At 38.7% G+C, this 18,127-nt stretch overlaps 1 protein-coding gene across 4 annotated transcripts in view; it reads left to right on the top strand.

The window, feature by feature from the left end:
* Positions 1-16,318, top strand: part of GALNT18 (polypeptide N-acetylgalactosaminyltransferase 18) — a 341,921-nt gene extending 325,603 nt beyond the window's left edge. For all 4 annotated transcript variants that reach the window (XM_033006955.2, XM_033006952.1, XM_033006951.1 and 1 more), the window contains one exon: positions 15,836-16,318. In XM_033006955.2, coding sequence (XP_032862846.1) covers positions 15,836-15,982 — 147 coding nt within the window. In that variant the 3' untranslated portion in view covers positions 15,983-16,318. The remainder of the gene's footprint in view (positions 1-15,835) is intronic.
* Positions 16,319-18,127: the final 1,809 nt, after the last annotated feature.

Genomic DNA, 18,127 nt, shown 5'->3' with positions numbered 1-18,127 from the left:
TAGCATCCACCTTAGTGCAGAGAGCATTTGGACAGTAATCAGTAAAGCATGCTGTTCACCTAATTTATACTGATACTTGAAAGAAATCCAGATTTTTGTCTTTAAAGGGTAGCTGTCAAGCAGCATGCCTTATATCCCTAACCTGGAGAGACATCCCAGCTTTCACTTAGTCTCCTCAAAGGCAGAGTTTTAATTATGTCTTCTCTCAAATTGTAACAATAATCTCATCATGGGAGGGTGGCCTCACTGTGGCCATCTCTGCACATGATTTTTGGTACCGTTTTTTAAAAGTATAATTAGCATATCTATTTAAATAATAATTCAGTAACATTTTAGTACTGTCCACCTAATCAGTGATTACTCTGTGTAACCCAAACCTCTGGGGACAATTAATGGTTTCTACTCCAGAGTACTGCTGCTGTTTTGTAATACCAATTACGTTAGATCTGATTTTGAGGGCAGCAGTAGAATGCACTGGTAATGTAACTATTAAAAGCTTCAGAGATGATATTTAACTACTTTAGGTTTGCTTTCTGTCTGTATTTCCATTCCATGTGCCAAATACAATGTCCCAATGAAGGTGCAGTGCTGTTAAACTAGACTCTGTGGACTGTACATTAAGTCTTCTACAAAGAAACTTCTGCCCAGGAGAAGTAAAAGCTAATTAGTTGTTTCCTTATGATAAATTAAGAGACAAATGAAATAATTAAAAGCTTGCTGTTTAAAAAGGATTTTGTTAATACCCAATGCAATTAAAATGCCATTAATTCTCAACATACAGCATGGTACGAAGCCACTTGTACGTTTATTAGCTTTCTTCTAGCTTACAGAGAGTAATCAAGGCTTGCCAATATCAACTGATGAACTCCATCTGAAATGCTCCCATTTAGCCTGGTGAGAGGATGTGTTTCTGTGAATACACTGGAAGCTGTCTATCTGAAAAGAGTTTGGTTTGGGGTTTTTTATTACATTTTTAAAGCTCTGGTATTTATTTTCCATATTAGGCAGTGAGCAGAACTACTGAAAATAAACAGGACTGTAAGTATCGATGCTCTTGTAGTCTTGAAGTTTGGGAAATGTTAATTAAAATGTAGATGTTGGTTAGAGCTTCTTATAGCACCTTCCTTTGGCTGCAAGTATGCTTTGACTTATCTGGATTCTCTAGCAATTCAACAAGAATGTCTGATGATACAGATAATTAAAAATATAGCAGCGCAAGTAGAGAACTGTCTCAGAAAGGGAATGGGAATAAGATTTACCAATCAGAGCAGGATAAATTAATTGAACTAGATTTCCCTGACTGTTGTGAATAGAATGATGCAACAATATATTTTATTGATATAAGATGGCGAGTTAACAAAGGTAAATGGTAAATGGGACAGTGGTTTAACAAGACTCGATGGCAAGGTACACTTGAGTATTTATGGCATAGATGATAGGGTCAGATAAAACTGTGAGGAAGACCCTCCCATTGAGTCTCAAGGTTCAGAAAGGACCCCCTTGCATTCTAAACTCCTCAGAGAGGAGTCTAGGTGTGGCTGGATCTAGACTTAGTCCCAGACTTGGTCAGTGGTTTATGTCTAAAAGATTATATGCGTGCAGTCAATCCTTTGTTAGTTAGGATTTCAAAGTTTAGCGTGCTATTAATCCCTTACTGAGAATCTGCTGGGGCAAGGACTCTCAACCTTGAGCAGTATACCTTGAGCAGCATCCCTACTGAAGGGGTGATCCTGGCATGCTGCCTGCTGCCATGCAGGAGAGCTCGACAGATGCTGGGCTGTCCACTAATTATGGAGTAAAATAATTGACTTATAGTCATATTTGCATACTGAGTGCAGATGTTTGTTTCTTCCAAATTTGGCTTGAGTCAGACACTGACCAGCACTCTGGTTAGGTAGGTACATTGCGCAAATTAGCCCCTGTCTATTGTATTATCTGTCTTCCCCAAATCCACTTTGATGAGATGCATCCATTTATCACTTGAGCAGGGTTACGGGAAATAAAGGGCAGGCTAGGGGGGATGGATGACACCATCACGTTGACTAGCGCAAAAATCAGTATTTGCCCTGCATTCCAGACCTGTATCTTAAAATTTGAATGAGGAAACTTTCTCATTTTTCTACAAAACACACTATACTGTGAGAGGCACCATGCTAGTCTGTGGTGGAACATAGACATCAGTCTGTTTGATTGATAGAAGACTGTACAGCTTTTTGGAAAACATGTTCTTCAGATTACATTTCAGCAATGCAAGGGAGGAGGAAAATGTTATGAGAGAAATTCATATGACAAAAGCAGAAAATAGGGGTCATCCTCAGCTAGTGCTCTTGCTTCTGTAGATCTATTACAGAAGTATTTAATTCTTAATTTGCATCTTTGATTAGAAGTGTGTGTGGGCTGTATGTGTGTGTGTGTGTGTGTGTATATATATATATATATATATATATATATATATATATCTCAAACCTGATTTCTTTTTTAAAAATTTATCTTTTACTTTGGTTTTAAAATTTTAAGTTATGTGGCTACCTCCAATTGTGGGCAGGTGGTGTCAGACACTCAGATGACCACTGGTACCTCGTGGACAAAGTAGTAGGTTAATGGGCACTCACACGGAGGGAACCTCCACCAGTACCTCAGACTGTTTTCATTATACATCATGCTGGCTGACCGGACAGAGGCCTTGGGATACTCTGTGGTATCTTTCTGTATGGGACAAACTTCCATTGAGCATTCAAAGCTTGTACTATGTGTTTGTATAATCAGGATCCATCTGAGCAAATTTCCATGCTCCACAGTTTTGTACAGCTGCCAAATGCAACAAGATCCAATAAAATGTAGGCTTTAGTGACATTCTTCCTTCCAAGGCTTCTTCAAGTGTTTATAACTGTAATTATGTCAAATTATGTAAATTAGCCCTGAAAAGACTCCCATCAACTGGGTAGTGTTCAAGAATTTTATTGTTCAGGTTGTTTGTCAAGTCTTCTCTTAGAGAATTGCTTATTTTGGAAATACTTTTATGCTGGAAAGTCTTCTAGGTGTTGACAGTTCACCTAGTTCAGTCTGTCTCACTACTTTTTATTTAATCAGAACAAAATTAGTCCTTATAGGAAAACAGTAAGTAACCAAGGCAGGATAGAATTACAAGAATTACAAGGTATCAAAGTGGTCTGAATTTTACTAAAATATTAGCTTAAGCATGGTATCGAGGAAGCTTCTCTGGCATCATGGACCATTAAGAAAGCAAAAACTAACCTCAGTGCCTCTTATTTAGTACTGAGCCATTAATCCTGCTCCCACCCTGTTAGCTCATTACAGCAAGGAGCGGGTGCCCGTGCAGTGTGCTGGCAGCAGCAGCCTGCTCCCCCCAGCCCAGTGCCTGCAGAAGCATCAGCTCAGCAGCACATCTGCCTGCCCAGCGCAGCCCCCAGGCTCGGTAAAGCGGCTGCGCTGGGGCCAGCCTGACAGCTTGCCTTACGCAGTCTGTCAGGGGCGGAGAAGGGGCACGGAGCTGTAGGAGGTACAGGCCTGTGCACCAGGACAGGTAACTCCTTGGGACATCTTTCAGTAGAAACTGTTTATGGCCAAAGAAGTATGCTCTTCTGAAACTACCTGATACTATTACATTTGTTCTGTGTGCTAAGAAAGAGTACATTCTGAATACTGCAGTCAGGCTTTTTGGAGGGGGTGTATGGGGTTGTTTTGTTAAAAAGTTTCGCAGTGTCCAGTCAAATTTCTCAGGTTTATTGCTAATAGAAAGGCAGTTGTGACCCAACACCTGCCCTGTGAGTGAAATTCATCTCTATATACATCACCTGGGTGACAGCACGTCATCTAGAAGATATGCTTGTGGCATGTTAGGACTCCTCCAGCAGCATAGCAAAGGCAAAAGGAGGAAGTTTTTCTGTACTCTTTATCTTGAAGTGTCTTCATGTTTACTTCTAACCAGACTCAGTATGCTGTTACCACTTGCTGCTCTATGTAAAAAGAGGTAAAAGAAAGGACACGAGGCAGATCTAAAAACTTAAGAGATGAATGGTTTTAAGGCTGCTCCATGCTGAAATCTTTTTAGTACGGCAAGCTCTGTTAGTTTAATTTAACTAACAGTGTGGTTGGCAGAGAAAGGTAAGGCAGGTATGCAGCTGTAGGGATGGATGCCTATTGCAGACGTCAGGGGAGGCAGAGGCTGTGCAGAGCCTGGGCTCAGCCCTGGCATGTGCCCTCTCCGCTAGCAGCTGCATCTGCCTGCAATGGTAACGGTGCTTTTGCATGTTATGGGAAATTGTGACATGAGGCAGTGCTGGAGGTTTCCATGAGAAATTTTCCAGTTCAGAAGTGTTCAGAGGGGGTGGTTTATGCTATGCTGAGAAGCTGCAAATAAAATTTGTTGCTGACAACTGTAGTTACCATATGTGTAATTTCCCAAATATTACAGTAGGAATTGCTTTGGAAGGAAAAGGGAAGACAGATGAGAGCAAATTAATTACTCAGTTTTACAGTATTCCACAGATAAACATGATGATTCAGGTCTCATTTAAATAAGTATTAGATACTAGGTAGATTAAATAAATATTCTATGTAGCTGTATAAAGAAAGTATAGACCTTAAAATTACTGAAAACATTTACATCTTGTTCCTCCTAACAGATTTTGGCCTTTGCCAGACACTCTTTCTGAATTTCTTACCTGCCTTTATCTTACAAAATTAAAGGATGTGCAACAGTAGCACAGGCTAGAACCATTACCCACAACCACATCCCAAACAAGTGCGGGAATGCAGGGGTGCAGACTGCGTGGCAGGATTAAGCTGGAAGCCCATGAAGCAAGCAGAGAAGCTCTGTACCAATTTCATATGCCCCCTTGCTGAGCACACACAGAAGTGGAGGCTAATGCCATTAAAGAGCAATTTTCTTGTAATGTCCACTCCCAGTTTTCAACCCCCCACATTAGCCAAGGACATCGGTGTACAAGGGGGATTAATTTCAGTAGAGCTGTGTGTGTAAGGGAACAGCGGTCCCCATGAACTTCTTCAGATTCTTCCATTGTGAGAGCCAGGGGGTAGAAAAACAGCATTATTAATTTATCAAGACTTTGAATGTATGCTGTACTTCTAACCCCAAAGGATGCAAATACACTCAATATGTATTTGCAGTATAAAACAGGCTGTACTGCTATACAGCTATATAATTTTGGAGTGCTATCTGCCAGGCAGCTCAGAACAGAAAGTGATTGTGATCATGTTAAAAGAAATACAGATTTTGATCCTGCAGGAAAAATATAAAGAAAACCAGAACCTGATTATTCAATTAATTGAGCTAACAGACTAGGTTACGCCCCCTATTTTTAGTGAGGATTTGTAAATAACCAGGGTTGCCAAGTGTCCAATTTTAAACCTCAACCACAAAAGAACACTTCCACAAACCCTAGGGGCCCCAGTGCAGTGTTGGTGTGTGGGTCCAGTACACCAGAAGCACTTTTTTCTATACTTAGCTACTCTTTGCCTGCATTTGATCAAATGATACCCTAGTTTACCTGTACTTAATATTTTAACTAACCAAATAACTGCACAAGGTGTTATAGCTGGAGGACAAGGAACCTGAACCATTGTTCTGCTTCGACATAAGAAAGTGGCAGTTCATGTTTTAATTTTTTGCTCTAGTAAATTTGTCCCTAATTCATGTGCAACTTAACCAATATTTTGGTGATATTAAACACTTTTTAAAAACAGGTATATTAGAATATTTGGTTTTTATAGTCCTTGAACTATGTCTTACTATAAGCCTGCAAACTCTTTAGTCCTATTTATCCACAATGGAATTGTTTAGAAGTATAAAAATTCTGAAATCATTCAGTCTTTTTCCATTTTGAATACTTGACTTCAATATGAAAATATATATGCAACATGCAGAAAAAGTATTAAATACAAATATTACTACATAATACTGTGTTTTAACAACTGGTGTTAAATTTGCTTGCACTTATTGCTGTAGAGTGGTAACCAAAATCTCCTTGTTTAAGTTTAGTCTTATATTTGGAGTAATTTTCTAGTAGCAAGTTTTAATCTTTGCAAATTAGGTGTAGAACTTGCCAACTAGAAAGTTGTGTGTGAACACAGCAGTAAAATGAGCTTTTAGTGGGTGCATTTCAAGTCTTTTCCAGCACATCACATTATGCAGTATTTACTCTCCTGAGGACTACATTTCAGCTCCAAAGACACTTGTGCCGAATTAATTTAGAAGGAAGTTAACGCATACCCATGTTTTTCCTTCAAAACAGATAACCTATTTGCATATTTTAGCATATAATTTTAAACACCACATTTATTTACAAAGAAATTGTTTATTCTAGCTCCACCTGATCTTTCCTATTTTCAGATGTCCAGATAGGCTCCATCCAAAAATCACAGACGACAGCTGCTGCTGACAAGGTGCTGCATGGCATTATAATGACAGACATGCAAAAGAATAGCCAAATCCAGAATGTTTTCTACAGCTTGACTGATAACCAACACTTACCAAATAATGTGGCTGGGCTTCAGAAGATCCAAGCTCTGTTCTTGGTCCCTCCTTTGCATTACTGGACCAGTCACTTCTTGGGTTCTGCATTCCTCAGCTGCAAAAGGGATGGAAGTATTTTTACCTTTAACATTCATCTTTCATTATTTCTAACTTCCTAGATGAAGACAAAAACTCTGTCCTGATCAGGTCAATAGAAGTTGCAGCTTTAATTCCAATGGAGACAAGAACAATACGTATGTAAGCAAGGTTTGGCTAACAGGTAACACCCTACAAATCCAAGATGCAAATTCTTGAGAAAAATGTTCACTTGGAAGTCAGTTAAATCAGGATGCAATAATGATACATATGAAGAGATAAGAGGGTTTGCTATTTAGCCATCAAGTCTGGTATCCTGAACCTGACAGTGAACATACCCAGTATAACAGACAAAATATAAATTATTGTCTGAGGAAACTGTGCAAGCACTACAGTTTCAAGGACATTGCTTTCTCAATATCAATTATAATCAGCTATCAGTTGTATGGTTACTAGGGAAAAAGCCATTTTCAATAACTAGATACTGTGACCAAAGAGCCTAGCCTAAATTCCCATGTTAGAATGTGCAGATCGGTTGAAATACTAGTGCAAATTCATTTCTTAATTTTCTTCAGTTGGCACTCAATTTATTTCTTGGTCTCTAGAGACTGGTTTAATCATAAGCATATAATGACAATGCAAGCAGTTCAGTTTCTGGGTTAAAATGAGATAGGAAGCTTTCATATTGAGCACTCCGATTAGAAAACCTAGACTAATTGAATATACCACACACACAAAAGAAATAAAATTGTCATTTAGTATTTTTGTTTTCCAAAGGAGTTACATTTTAGTGAGAGTTATGTCTCACAAAGCAGTAGGAATGCCTTTTTTCTCTCATCTAAAATCCATAAATCTTTGGGGAGGTCTGTTAAGATGTCTAGGCAAAACAACTCATCTTTCCTAGGGAAAATGGAAAACACAAGATTTTTATATTGTGCTGAAAGGAGTTTCTTATTTGTCCGGCTGAAGATGAATAACTGCTAGGTAACCCCTATGCTGAGGTTGGTAAATAATAATCTGAACTTTTATTCTTTACATTAGTTTTCTAGGTATGCTATGTTAGTATTTTCATTAATAAGGACAAAAAGAGAAAGAATAAGGCAGTAAGGTGCTCTCAGGCATGATCTTCAGGTGCATGCTGTGAATAGATTTTCATTAGCAAACTAATACTAGGTCTTGTGCGCACTCAAAAGTGGGGAAGGAAGACATGTTAACAAGTTTCACACAGACAAGCAACGAGGAATGAGCCTTAGAAAGCAACAGCTACAGAAGGGATGACTACTCCAAAACCAAGAAAGGAAAACCTAGGAATACACAATTTGCCACATCACAGATGAGGTAATTAATCTAGTTAGTTAATTTTCTGATCTAGAAGACTGCCTCAGGCATTGGTGAGTGGTTGCTGTTTCACAGCAATGAGATCTATTCTGAACCAGCAGTTCACTGTAACACCAGGAGGAGGATTCCCTCTTTGACCCCTAATATGTTCTCCTCCTGAAGACCGAAATCTGATTTGTCTGAATGATCATCTCAGTATGCCTATAGAATGTTGTTTTACCAACACTCTTACAATTAATCCAGCCCATTAAAATCATCTAGTCAGTCACTGAACATTGACGCCTGCAACAATGAATTCAGCAGGTTTCCTATCCCCACAGAAATCATAGGAGTTGTTGCAAATTTCTAACTCTAACAATCATTTTTTTCTTAGTTTATTTACCAATTTCACACTGGTATTCATACTTTCAATCCACTCATTTTCCAACTCTTTACATCCTATGCAAAGTCCTATTTCTATTTCATTTAGTATATTTTGTAGTTCTCCACCATCTGAATATTCCATCATACTTTAAAGCATCTCTGTCTTTTTAAAGCCTTTCTCTGTTTTCTACTTTAGACATCTTGAAGCAAGTCTAGATCAAGGCAGATAAATCAAGCCTGACTTGTTTGCAGAAATCATTTATATGTATTCTCAGAATGAAAGAGAAAAAGGTAACTTTTCTAAGCTTTTCACAAAATGTATTTGTAAAACATACAAATGAAGCTGATGTATGCAGCATTCCCATCTTCTTCCTCGTTATATCATGATACTGTTTCTCTACACAGGCAGCTACTATATGGCACAATCTATGAAAAGAAAGACTGTATAAGAAAAAATTTTCTGTTTTTCAGTTAAAGCAAAATTACCCTGAAGAAAACATTGGTGCAGAGCATTAACTTTGAATTCTTTTCTATAGGTCAGGTCTCACTCAAGACTACAGAGAAGTTTAGAAACACAGGAATTACCTGTAATTACCACTCCTGCTAGTAGAAGGAAGTCTAAAATGTAGCAATAGTTGTTAACTTACATGATTTAGAAACACATCTCAAGTAAATTCTAATTCAGCACTTTAGTCTATCAGAGCACTAACTCGCCAGTGACTACTCAGTACAGCGGGTTCTGCATTTACAGTTTTCTGAATGCTACGCAGTAGGACAGTAGGCAGTAAATGGCAAAAGGAGGACGCAGGAGAGACACACACTTCCAAACAGTATCCCTTTTAATAGTGAGAAAAAAAATTCAGAATACTTCAACCTGTGAATCTTCTCTCACACCAACATGCGTTTCTGGAGTTTACTCTGCTTTACATACAGAGAACCTGTTTGCCAAAGAGTTGGAAAATCTGTCATGCTGCTTTAGATTTCAGAACGAATTAACTACCTATATATACACTGTTTTATATACCTATATCCTTTAAATAATTATAAAGCAGAAATTCTCAACTCAGTAACATCGTCCAGCATTTTTACGCAATGGGCAATACCGAAAATACATTAATTACTGTATGGAATAAATTCTTCACTTTTTCCTATGACTACTTTCTCACTGCAGCAACATCCATACAGATGTGACCACATAGAAGACAAAATGACTTGTAAAAATCAAGTCATTTTTTTAGGACTAAATTTGGTATACTAACAGTCACTGAAAATTTACCCCAGTAGTCTGGGGCAATGAATGAGAAGATCATGCATTCTGTTTAGAGTGGAGATTACCTATGTTATATATATACACACCTCGGCAAAATTTTTTGATTCAAATGTATCAAAGCAATAGTAAAGATCAGAGTTTCTGCCTCAAAGGTAGAGCAAACAGATATCTGAGGTCACGGATTGAGGTACAAATAGAAAATTAGAGACTAGTGAATGCAATGATCTATATAGCATATGTGATACAAGATTGGATACACTTAGTAACCTTATAAGACCTTTTCCTGAAATAGCCATGGTTAGGCAAGCTGGTAAGAGCATGTCTTTTTTTCTCTTAATGTAAGCTTCAAAGTGATGAGGAAAAAGTAGGTGTAAACTAACAAAACTGTACTCTTTACTAACTTTTTAAGAAGAGCTATCAGTCTGATTTTCAGTAATGCTGACAACCTCCAGCATTCATTTAATATCACTTTTACAAGTGATCACACACCGTCTTAATTTTCATACCCAAGAGCTTTTACTAGCTTATGAAGCCCTGGTTCAGCCTAAAGCAACAACCTCACTTCCCCATTTTCCCCTTCTACATTGCTTTTTCTGGAAAATTTGGAAACCCAGTACAACAACTTGCAACTCACAGAACCCATCACACCTACCTGACTGACTGGCATGCCATGGATCCCATCTGGCACATGTGCCAAGTACAAACAATGACTAAGTTGACCAAGTCAATTAGATGTGAATTATTTATTCAGCTTTAATGATGCCACATATCCACATTCAAATGCTTCCTTTAAAATACCTAAACTATGTGAAGTAGCATCTCTGTTCTTTTCCTGCAAAGGGCTTTTTTGTTCCTGTATCAAAACACAACTTTGGCGATCTGACTTAAGAGTAACAAAGAACAGAAAATTACTTGGTTCTTGCTGAAGACAATTCTTACTGAAGAATATTAGAGAGTAAACATAATAGTAAAATTTCCATTAAATACAGCCAGAAATAAAAAGATTTTACACTGCGACCTGTAAAATGTTGTCTGATTAGAAAGGCCTGTCATTCAGCACAAATGATAAGTAACCATAAGGTGAGATTTTTGTCAAGAAAACCCACAAGCTGTTCAGAACTTTCTGGCTGGTATATGTTTACAGAAACTTCTTAATGCTTCTTTTGTCATAAAGTCAGAACATGCTGTTTTGAAGGGAGTTTATCTGAGGAGCATAACATGGTATATAACCCCAATTCTGTAGTAGCAATGGTAAGGAGGGGCAAGAGTTCCAAGTTACATGGTGTGTGTACACTGCACGTATTTCTTTACAGAAAAAGTTGTATTTAACCTCTCTGGTATTTGCAAAGAAAGCTGTATCAATGCTCCGTCCCATTTGTAGCCCTCTGGATAGGAGGCCTTCTAGACATTAGAGAAGCTTTATGACAGCTTTCAGATAGGCCTGGTACTGCAAGGACCAATATTCCAAGGAGGACCCATCCCACCTCACTGCCCTGCAGAACAGAGATGGGAAGGGGGAGGTTTGGGAACTGTGCATATACCACCCCCCAATAAACCAAAACAAAAACCGTAGAACAGTTCAGCAAAGCCTGTCTAATCTCTGTGCACAGCGTGTTAGCACTCCAGCTCTAACCTAGAATATATAAGTATATACTTGCAGCATGCTGCTTTTTCTATCTTTCTAAGAGCAAGTTGGTTTTTATGTGCGACAGACTTAATGCATGGGACTGCCTACCACACACCTTGGACCATCCTTGTACTGCAGTGGATCACAGGCACATCAAACGGTATTCTTAGATGCCATATTATTGGATAAATTCTCCTTTAGCAAAAGACTTGAAAGGAAACCTCTTATATATGGCAGATATGCAGAAAGTACAGTAACTCTAAAGGAAGTCAAAACTATTGCTTCCCACTGTGTGTGTTATGACACATGCCAACAGCTATTGGTCATAACAGGATGCGTGCTTTGAGACAATGTTAACATTAGAAGTATGCTTATGAATCACTCAGTTTTATACGTGTCCAAGGCTACCAGCAGGAGTTGAGAACATTTGTGCTTCTCACAGCTTCTTCAATTTGCATTGCAAAGCCCGTCAAGTTTTCAGTGAAACTGCTTAGTGCTGTCACACTCAGTCTATTTTTACAAAAGAGTTGACCTGGATATTTATTTATCCTCTTTAGACTTCTACTGCCATTGAGCTGCCTCTCATCATCAATGATCTTAATCCTAATTCTGTTCAACAGAGCAGAATTACTCTTTAACTTGTTTCAGCCTACAGATTTTATGTATCATAATTAAAGACATTACCCTAGGCTATCAATTTTTTGCCTTTAAATTGGAAAGTAGATGTCTTAGAATGGTGAAAGGGAACCAGGTAGATAGGCAACTTGCCTTTCACTTAGCCTCAAGTGTGGTATTACAATAAACCATTTTGCTGAGCAAGTGGTAAACATGACTGTCATAGTTTTATACAAGTTTTACAAAAAAAGTAATTAAAAGAACACCTTTGTCTGCATTTGGCTTCAGGGTTCTAAATGCTAATAATGACAACAGACTGCAGAACCCATTCAGGAATACTGTAATTTGGAGGCCAAGCCAATCAGAGTAGCAAAATGTAGCATTAGCTTTCAGTGCGCCAGGCCTGCTTGCTTGCTTGCTTCTTTCAGTGGAGTTACTCAGTTCATGTGCTTTAATGATTAAACAGCCTGCTAGTTCAGGCTTTGGAACATATAGTAGGTACGCTGTCATCACCCCAGAGATAACAGACCAATACCACTGTTGCAGGTTTGCATTACGCATATGAAGGGGGAAAAAAATGAACACAATTAGCCTAACAACAGGAAATTTTAAGTAAGCACTATAGAAACCTATCTCCCTGTACTTCAGAGCAATTCTTGCATTTATATGCTGACTGAACGGAACCAAAACTGTGTAGACTGTGTCCTCGCTGTGGGATTAAGCCATGGTTCTGCACAGACCGCACATCTCTTAGGTGCTAAGTTGTTCTAACAGGAATTCAGCCTTTACATTTCTCTTTTGTGGGAAAAAGATCATCCTGCTGAAGCCATCTCTGCTCTCTACACCACTCAGGTCACACATTTTAGCCACTACTTAATTTTGGTGTCTCTTATGTTCCATACAGTGGATCCAATGTACTCAGCAGGGTTATTTTCAGTAGCCATTGTAGAGTACTTTGCAGCACATCAAAAAGAGCTTCATCTTTTTATCTCCCTGAGTCACTTGTTTCTGTTAAATAGAAGCCGAATTTTGCATGAGGGCACATCAGGAAAAGGGAAGGAGAAGAGTGGGCTTTTTGTATGTTTTTTTTGATTGCTTGCTTGGTTTTCCTTAGGAGTAGTTTACACTGTGTTTATGTAGCTGCCTCTATTAAAGTATTTCACATTAATACATTTACTGTAGCACTTATATGTGCTCTACAAGAGTTAGACTAGAGGAAAAACATTGTCTCCACTGTGAACATCCTCCTTCCTCTATCCCAAAATCCACAACAGGAATAGAAGGCATTTGGGCCCATTCAAGTGAAAGAAACCCTTGGCTACTGAAACAGGAGTTTGGCAGAAATTCCAAGTCAGTAAGGCAGTATGTAAGCCTTAGTGCTGTGGCTCCCTCAACGTAACAGAGCTCTAAGTTAGGTGACTGGACCCCATGCACAGTCCTTGGGAAGAAAAAGTAGGCACCAAAGAATGGGATTCACAAAGTGCAGCCAACAAACTAGGTGTTTGCCCCAGCCCAGCTGCTGAAGACAGCTAGACCTGAGCATCCTAGATCCTTCTTCTTCATAAGCATAAAAGCTGTTCTCAAGAGTTCATTTCACAGAGTTTGGGCAAGATGATGTGTACCAGGGAAACACTTCTGGTTTAGCTGTTGTGCTGTACGTGAAATGGAGATAATTATTTCTGTTCCTTCACTTATGCTAGTAAGTTAGAAATGACATGAGAGGTCTAAAAGTACCATACATAGATTCATATCCCAGGTGGAAAAATCAGGCAAGAAATGGAGCTGAACTAAGGTCCCATAACTGGTTAGCTTTTTGACAAGATAAAGTGGGACAACTTCTTTCTCCTGCTTCCTTAGTGTAAGATCTGAGCTGAGGATGTCTTAGACATCAAAACTGAGACAAGGACTAACTGATAAATGGAAGATACAGAACTAGTTAACTTAAACGACAGCAACACAAGCACCTCCAGCATCAGTTGGAAGCACAAGGAAGTTGATCTCAATTTTGGGTTTAGGCAGAAGCCCTTGTGGTAAACTGTAATTCCCAATTTAAACCCAGGGAGCTGACTCTGGGTGCCATGCAACACTGAGGCTATGCAGGAAAAAAAAACATCATCGACAGTTTTCATTAAGAATAGAAACTCCATGTTTCACTAGAAGAAAAAAGCCAAAACAAGCCAACACAATGGTTTCTTTTGGCAATGAGAAAATATCTGTTACCTTCGAGTTTTATATCTGGAGGACCTAATTCAAAGCTCATTGAATTAATTTGGGAAAAAAAGAAAAAAATAATCTCACCACAGTGAGCTTTAGAAGACCAAAGTAACTTGGGGGGTAGGGTGCATGTTTAGGATAAGGGAACAAATAGCATATAACAAAGCTTTAACTAACTTCCCATCCTAGTTTCTTCAGAATTCTTGTATTGCAAACAGTTTTATTGCTTATAGATAGTGTAGAGTTTATGCTCCTACCAGACACCCAAATTGAATACCATTATTAATATGAATGTCAATAATAGTTACACAGCAGTGGGAAAATACAGTTCACTCAGCATTTTGTTATGGAGGTATATTAAAATGCGTACTGTATGCCTGTCTGTCTAGTCGAGTAATCAGTGAAAATCATATCTAGACTGCATGTAGGCCGACCAAGGAGGATTTATGGGAGCTTCATGTTTTGAATTTTATGGATTACTCTTAGAGCTTCCAAACCTAATTCTGTACTTCATTAGCCGGGTCCAAAAAATGGTTTTAGAAGTCACTTCTCAGAGAAAGTACTTGCTAAGTATTATTGGTAGGATAGGAGGAGAGGAGACCCCAGCAATCCATCTGAACAAAGCAGAACCTGTACTGAATGGCACGAGCTATCCTTGTCTGAGAAACAGGCTTCTCTGAAAAAGTAAACTCGGCATTTCTATGGGATTTATGCCAGTATCATTGTGATTATAATAGAAATCTATGACAGTTATGACTTTCTAATGCAAGGTACAATACAGACTTGAACAAAACTGATGAGGTGGGGTTTCTGTATGGGGTTGGGTGGTGTGGTTATTTTTTTTTATAGCAACTATTTTTTTCCCCATTGTACAAATAAGTAATTTAAATGTGGCTGCTCTTTCCATACTTCAGCTGTACTAATCTGTACTGATGTACACTCCATTCTTTGATTTGCAGATTAAGTCAGTAATTCTGTACTACACGAGTCCAAGATACTCTAGAGAAAGTCAGACTTTCAGACTTCTGTGTGAATTACTCTGTTTATCTTGGAAGAAGCTTCCCAGACACTAAGGTGTACAAGTTATCTATTATCTTTATTAGACAGGAGAGAGAGTGAAAGAACCACCTGAAACCAGAATTAAAAGGAAAAAAAAAATGTATTTTATGTCAATTCCATGATGATTTCATTGTAATTTAGGTCTATAGTTAACTGTGTGATAGCCCAAATGATTTAAGATTTGCTGGAACTCAACAATGAAGGTAGGGCCTTAATATGACAGCATCAAGCTGATATTTGAAGAGAGAGTCAATACTGAGGATTAGCAACATAAAATCACAAAAGACAATTCATTTCAGATTTCTAAGAATAATTTTTGCATTTCATCCTATATCCAGGACACCTCTGGCCAAGGCACTGGTCTTCTTTTGCCTTTTTGTTATGTTCCAGAGGTACAGCAGAGCCACTAAGCTAGGTAACAGAAGCAGAGAGGAAAGCTTTGGGCTTCATGGTCAAAACGCATGGCTAGAAACACAGCTCAGTTCTAGAAACCCCATTTGCTGAAATGATAACCAGGCAATTTAGACTATTCTAAACTGCATCAGAGATTAAACCAGTATGTGACAAAGGGAACCTTCGCTCCAGTCCAACCTAGTGCTTATCTTGTCTCCAACTGAAACATTTTTCACAGTAGCAGTGGACTTTAGTAGACAGACATTGGAATGTTCTCTAATATATACTATCACACAGTAGCAACGGAACAACTTCATAATATTTAATCCAAACACTTATTTGTTTTTTTTCCTCATCATTAAAGGGAGGTCCAATCCAGAACCGAAAATCCAAGCGTTGCCTGGAATTGCAGGAAAACAATGAAAATGAATTTGGATTTCAACTCGTCCTTCAGAAATGCACTGGACAACACTGGTCTATAACAAATGTCCTGAAAAGCTTGTCATCATAGCAGACTAAATTTTTTTACCCATTTACTTTGCTACTGTGTAGCAAATATTGCATTGTTGCCTGCTGTACTGTATTTCTCTCACTACCACCACCCTCCCGGCTCCTACTTTTCCTCTTTTTCGTTCCTTTGATTTTATTTTGTGAGTGTGTGGAAATGGGGTTTGTGGGCTGAAAATAAGACTTTTTATTTGACAACTACGTTTTCATTACATTTATAGAGACTTTGAATGACAGGTGATGGGTAGGCTATCCTAAAATATTTTACAACTGTAAATAGGAAACAAATGGAGATTATTTATAACTCAAACTTTTATTGAATAAAAAAGTTCAAATACTATTACTGTCTAGCTGTTTCCATGGAAATCCATTTGGAAGGTAAGTGGTGGTTTCATTGTTTTCATTAACCCAAGCCTGATCTCGGCAGGTTGTTGCCCAGTATCAGTATTCTCCAGACTTGTGGTAAAAAATCCTGTCTGCACACCTATGGCTGCAGTGAGGGAGAATTTTCTGCCTTCTCCCTCTAGGGACAGGTACCTGGGTCACTGTAGCTACTAGTGTGCAAGTATGGGGGGAGGTGTGGTATGTGGAGGTATATAATAGCACCCACATACTTTTCCTTACCAGTACTACTAAATAAAACCACAGAGAGAACCCCAGGGCTCAAGCAAGGCAGGGAAGAGAATTAATTAAAAAGAAAAAAAAAAAAAGGTATGAGATAAAAGCATCAGCTACTGGAAGAAAAATAAAAATAAAATAACCCAGACATTTCTCAATGGGTTGGCCTCCATTTCAATGACTGCACTTCCCTTCCAATTGTTCTTAGTTCTTACAGCTTCTTATTTTAAACACACTGTTTCCTGGCTACCACAGACTTGGATAAAAATGGATCGCTCTAAGTGCAACAGTAAAAAGCATGAATTCATTCTGCCTTTCTCCCTACCTTTAAGGAGGTGTGAATGCAATGCCATATCACTTCATCTCAGCTAAGACCAGGATGAGGAGAGGAAGAAGCGGTGCGATGAGATAAACCAGAACACTAAGATCACTGGCCTCTCTACTTACAGCTGCTTCTGTGTGTAAATTCCCTTTCTTTTATTTCACTATTTGTTCTTTTTTTTTTTTTGTTGTTTGTTACCTTAAGTAACAGACAGAACCTTTTTTGGAGCTGGTTATGTGCCAAACTGTCTTTTACAGACTGGCTTCACATTCAGGACCAGCTAGCAGTATTGTTTGTTATGACTGTTTAATAAGACACAGGGCATGTTAATTATATGTGTTCAACTTTCTGCTTTATATAGTTACCATACATCTGCTTCTCAGAGAACATTGAGCCAACAACAGGAAAACAGTAACAGCTAGTAAAGATGGGTTTAACACCTGCACTTTGACCAACTTCAGCAGTCCCTCAGGCCTGTTTGAGTGAAAACTCCCATTAAATTTAGAACCCTGAAAGAGTCTCAATAACCTGAGTGTCAGGGTACCACAGATAGACAAGATAAAGCAGCTTTAATTTCACCCTGTAGAAAAAAGGGGAGGTTGCTACACAAGTGAGACAAGCCTTCTGCACACTGGGGCAGTGTCCTGCTGGGAGAAGGCTCGGTATGCGGCACACAGAGCCATCATGAGCATTCCCAAGTTCCACCACTGACCAGCTGGACCTATTTTTCACAGGCATTCCTGATAAGTGAGGAGGAAACTGCACATTCAGACAATTAAAAGGCACAGAACTCATATGGGGTCACAGGAAATAAGCTAAGCTTCATTTCAGCACAGGTACCAAAACTTCAGTGCATGGAGATGCAGCCATAAGGAAAAAGCAAGTAGCATGGGTCAAACCAGTCTCCTCTTGATTCTTAACAGGCCTACTGCACTCTGAGCACTCCCTTTCTGGTTTGGTGTTTTTTTAGAGTTTTTTATGAGCACTAGAGGGAGATATCTGGCAAAGACTTCACAAAAGTAGAAGGAAGGAACTGAGCTCTGAACTGTTTTATTTCATACCAAAACTAATACTGTATGTCTAGCATTTGCTCAGAGGATTTTAATTATTCCTGATTGCATTGCAACAGTGTACTGATGTTCGTTGCTAAGTGGAAAATAAACAAACCACCAAAAAAACCAAACGAAACCAAAACAACAAAACACCAAA

Source organism: Tyto alba, unplaced genomic scaffold, assembly GCF_018691265.1.
Source record: "Tyto alba isolate M040663 unplaced genomic scaffold, T.alba_DEE_v4.0 Super-Scaffold_8, whole genome shotgun sequence".
Lineage (NCBI taxonomy): Eukaryota > Metazoa > Chordata > Aves > Strigiformes > Tytonidae > Tyto > Tyto alba.
The sequence above is the reverse complement of the archived record's forward strand: the minus strand, read 5'-3'. Positions and strand labels throughout refer to the sequence as shown.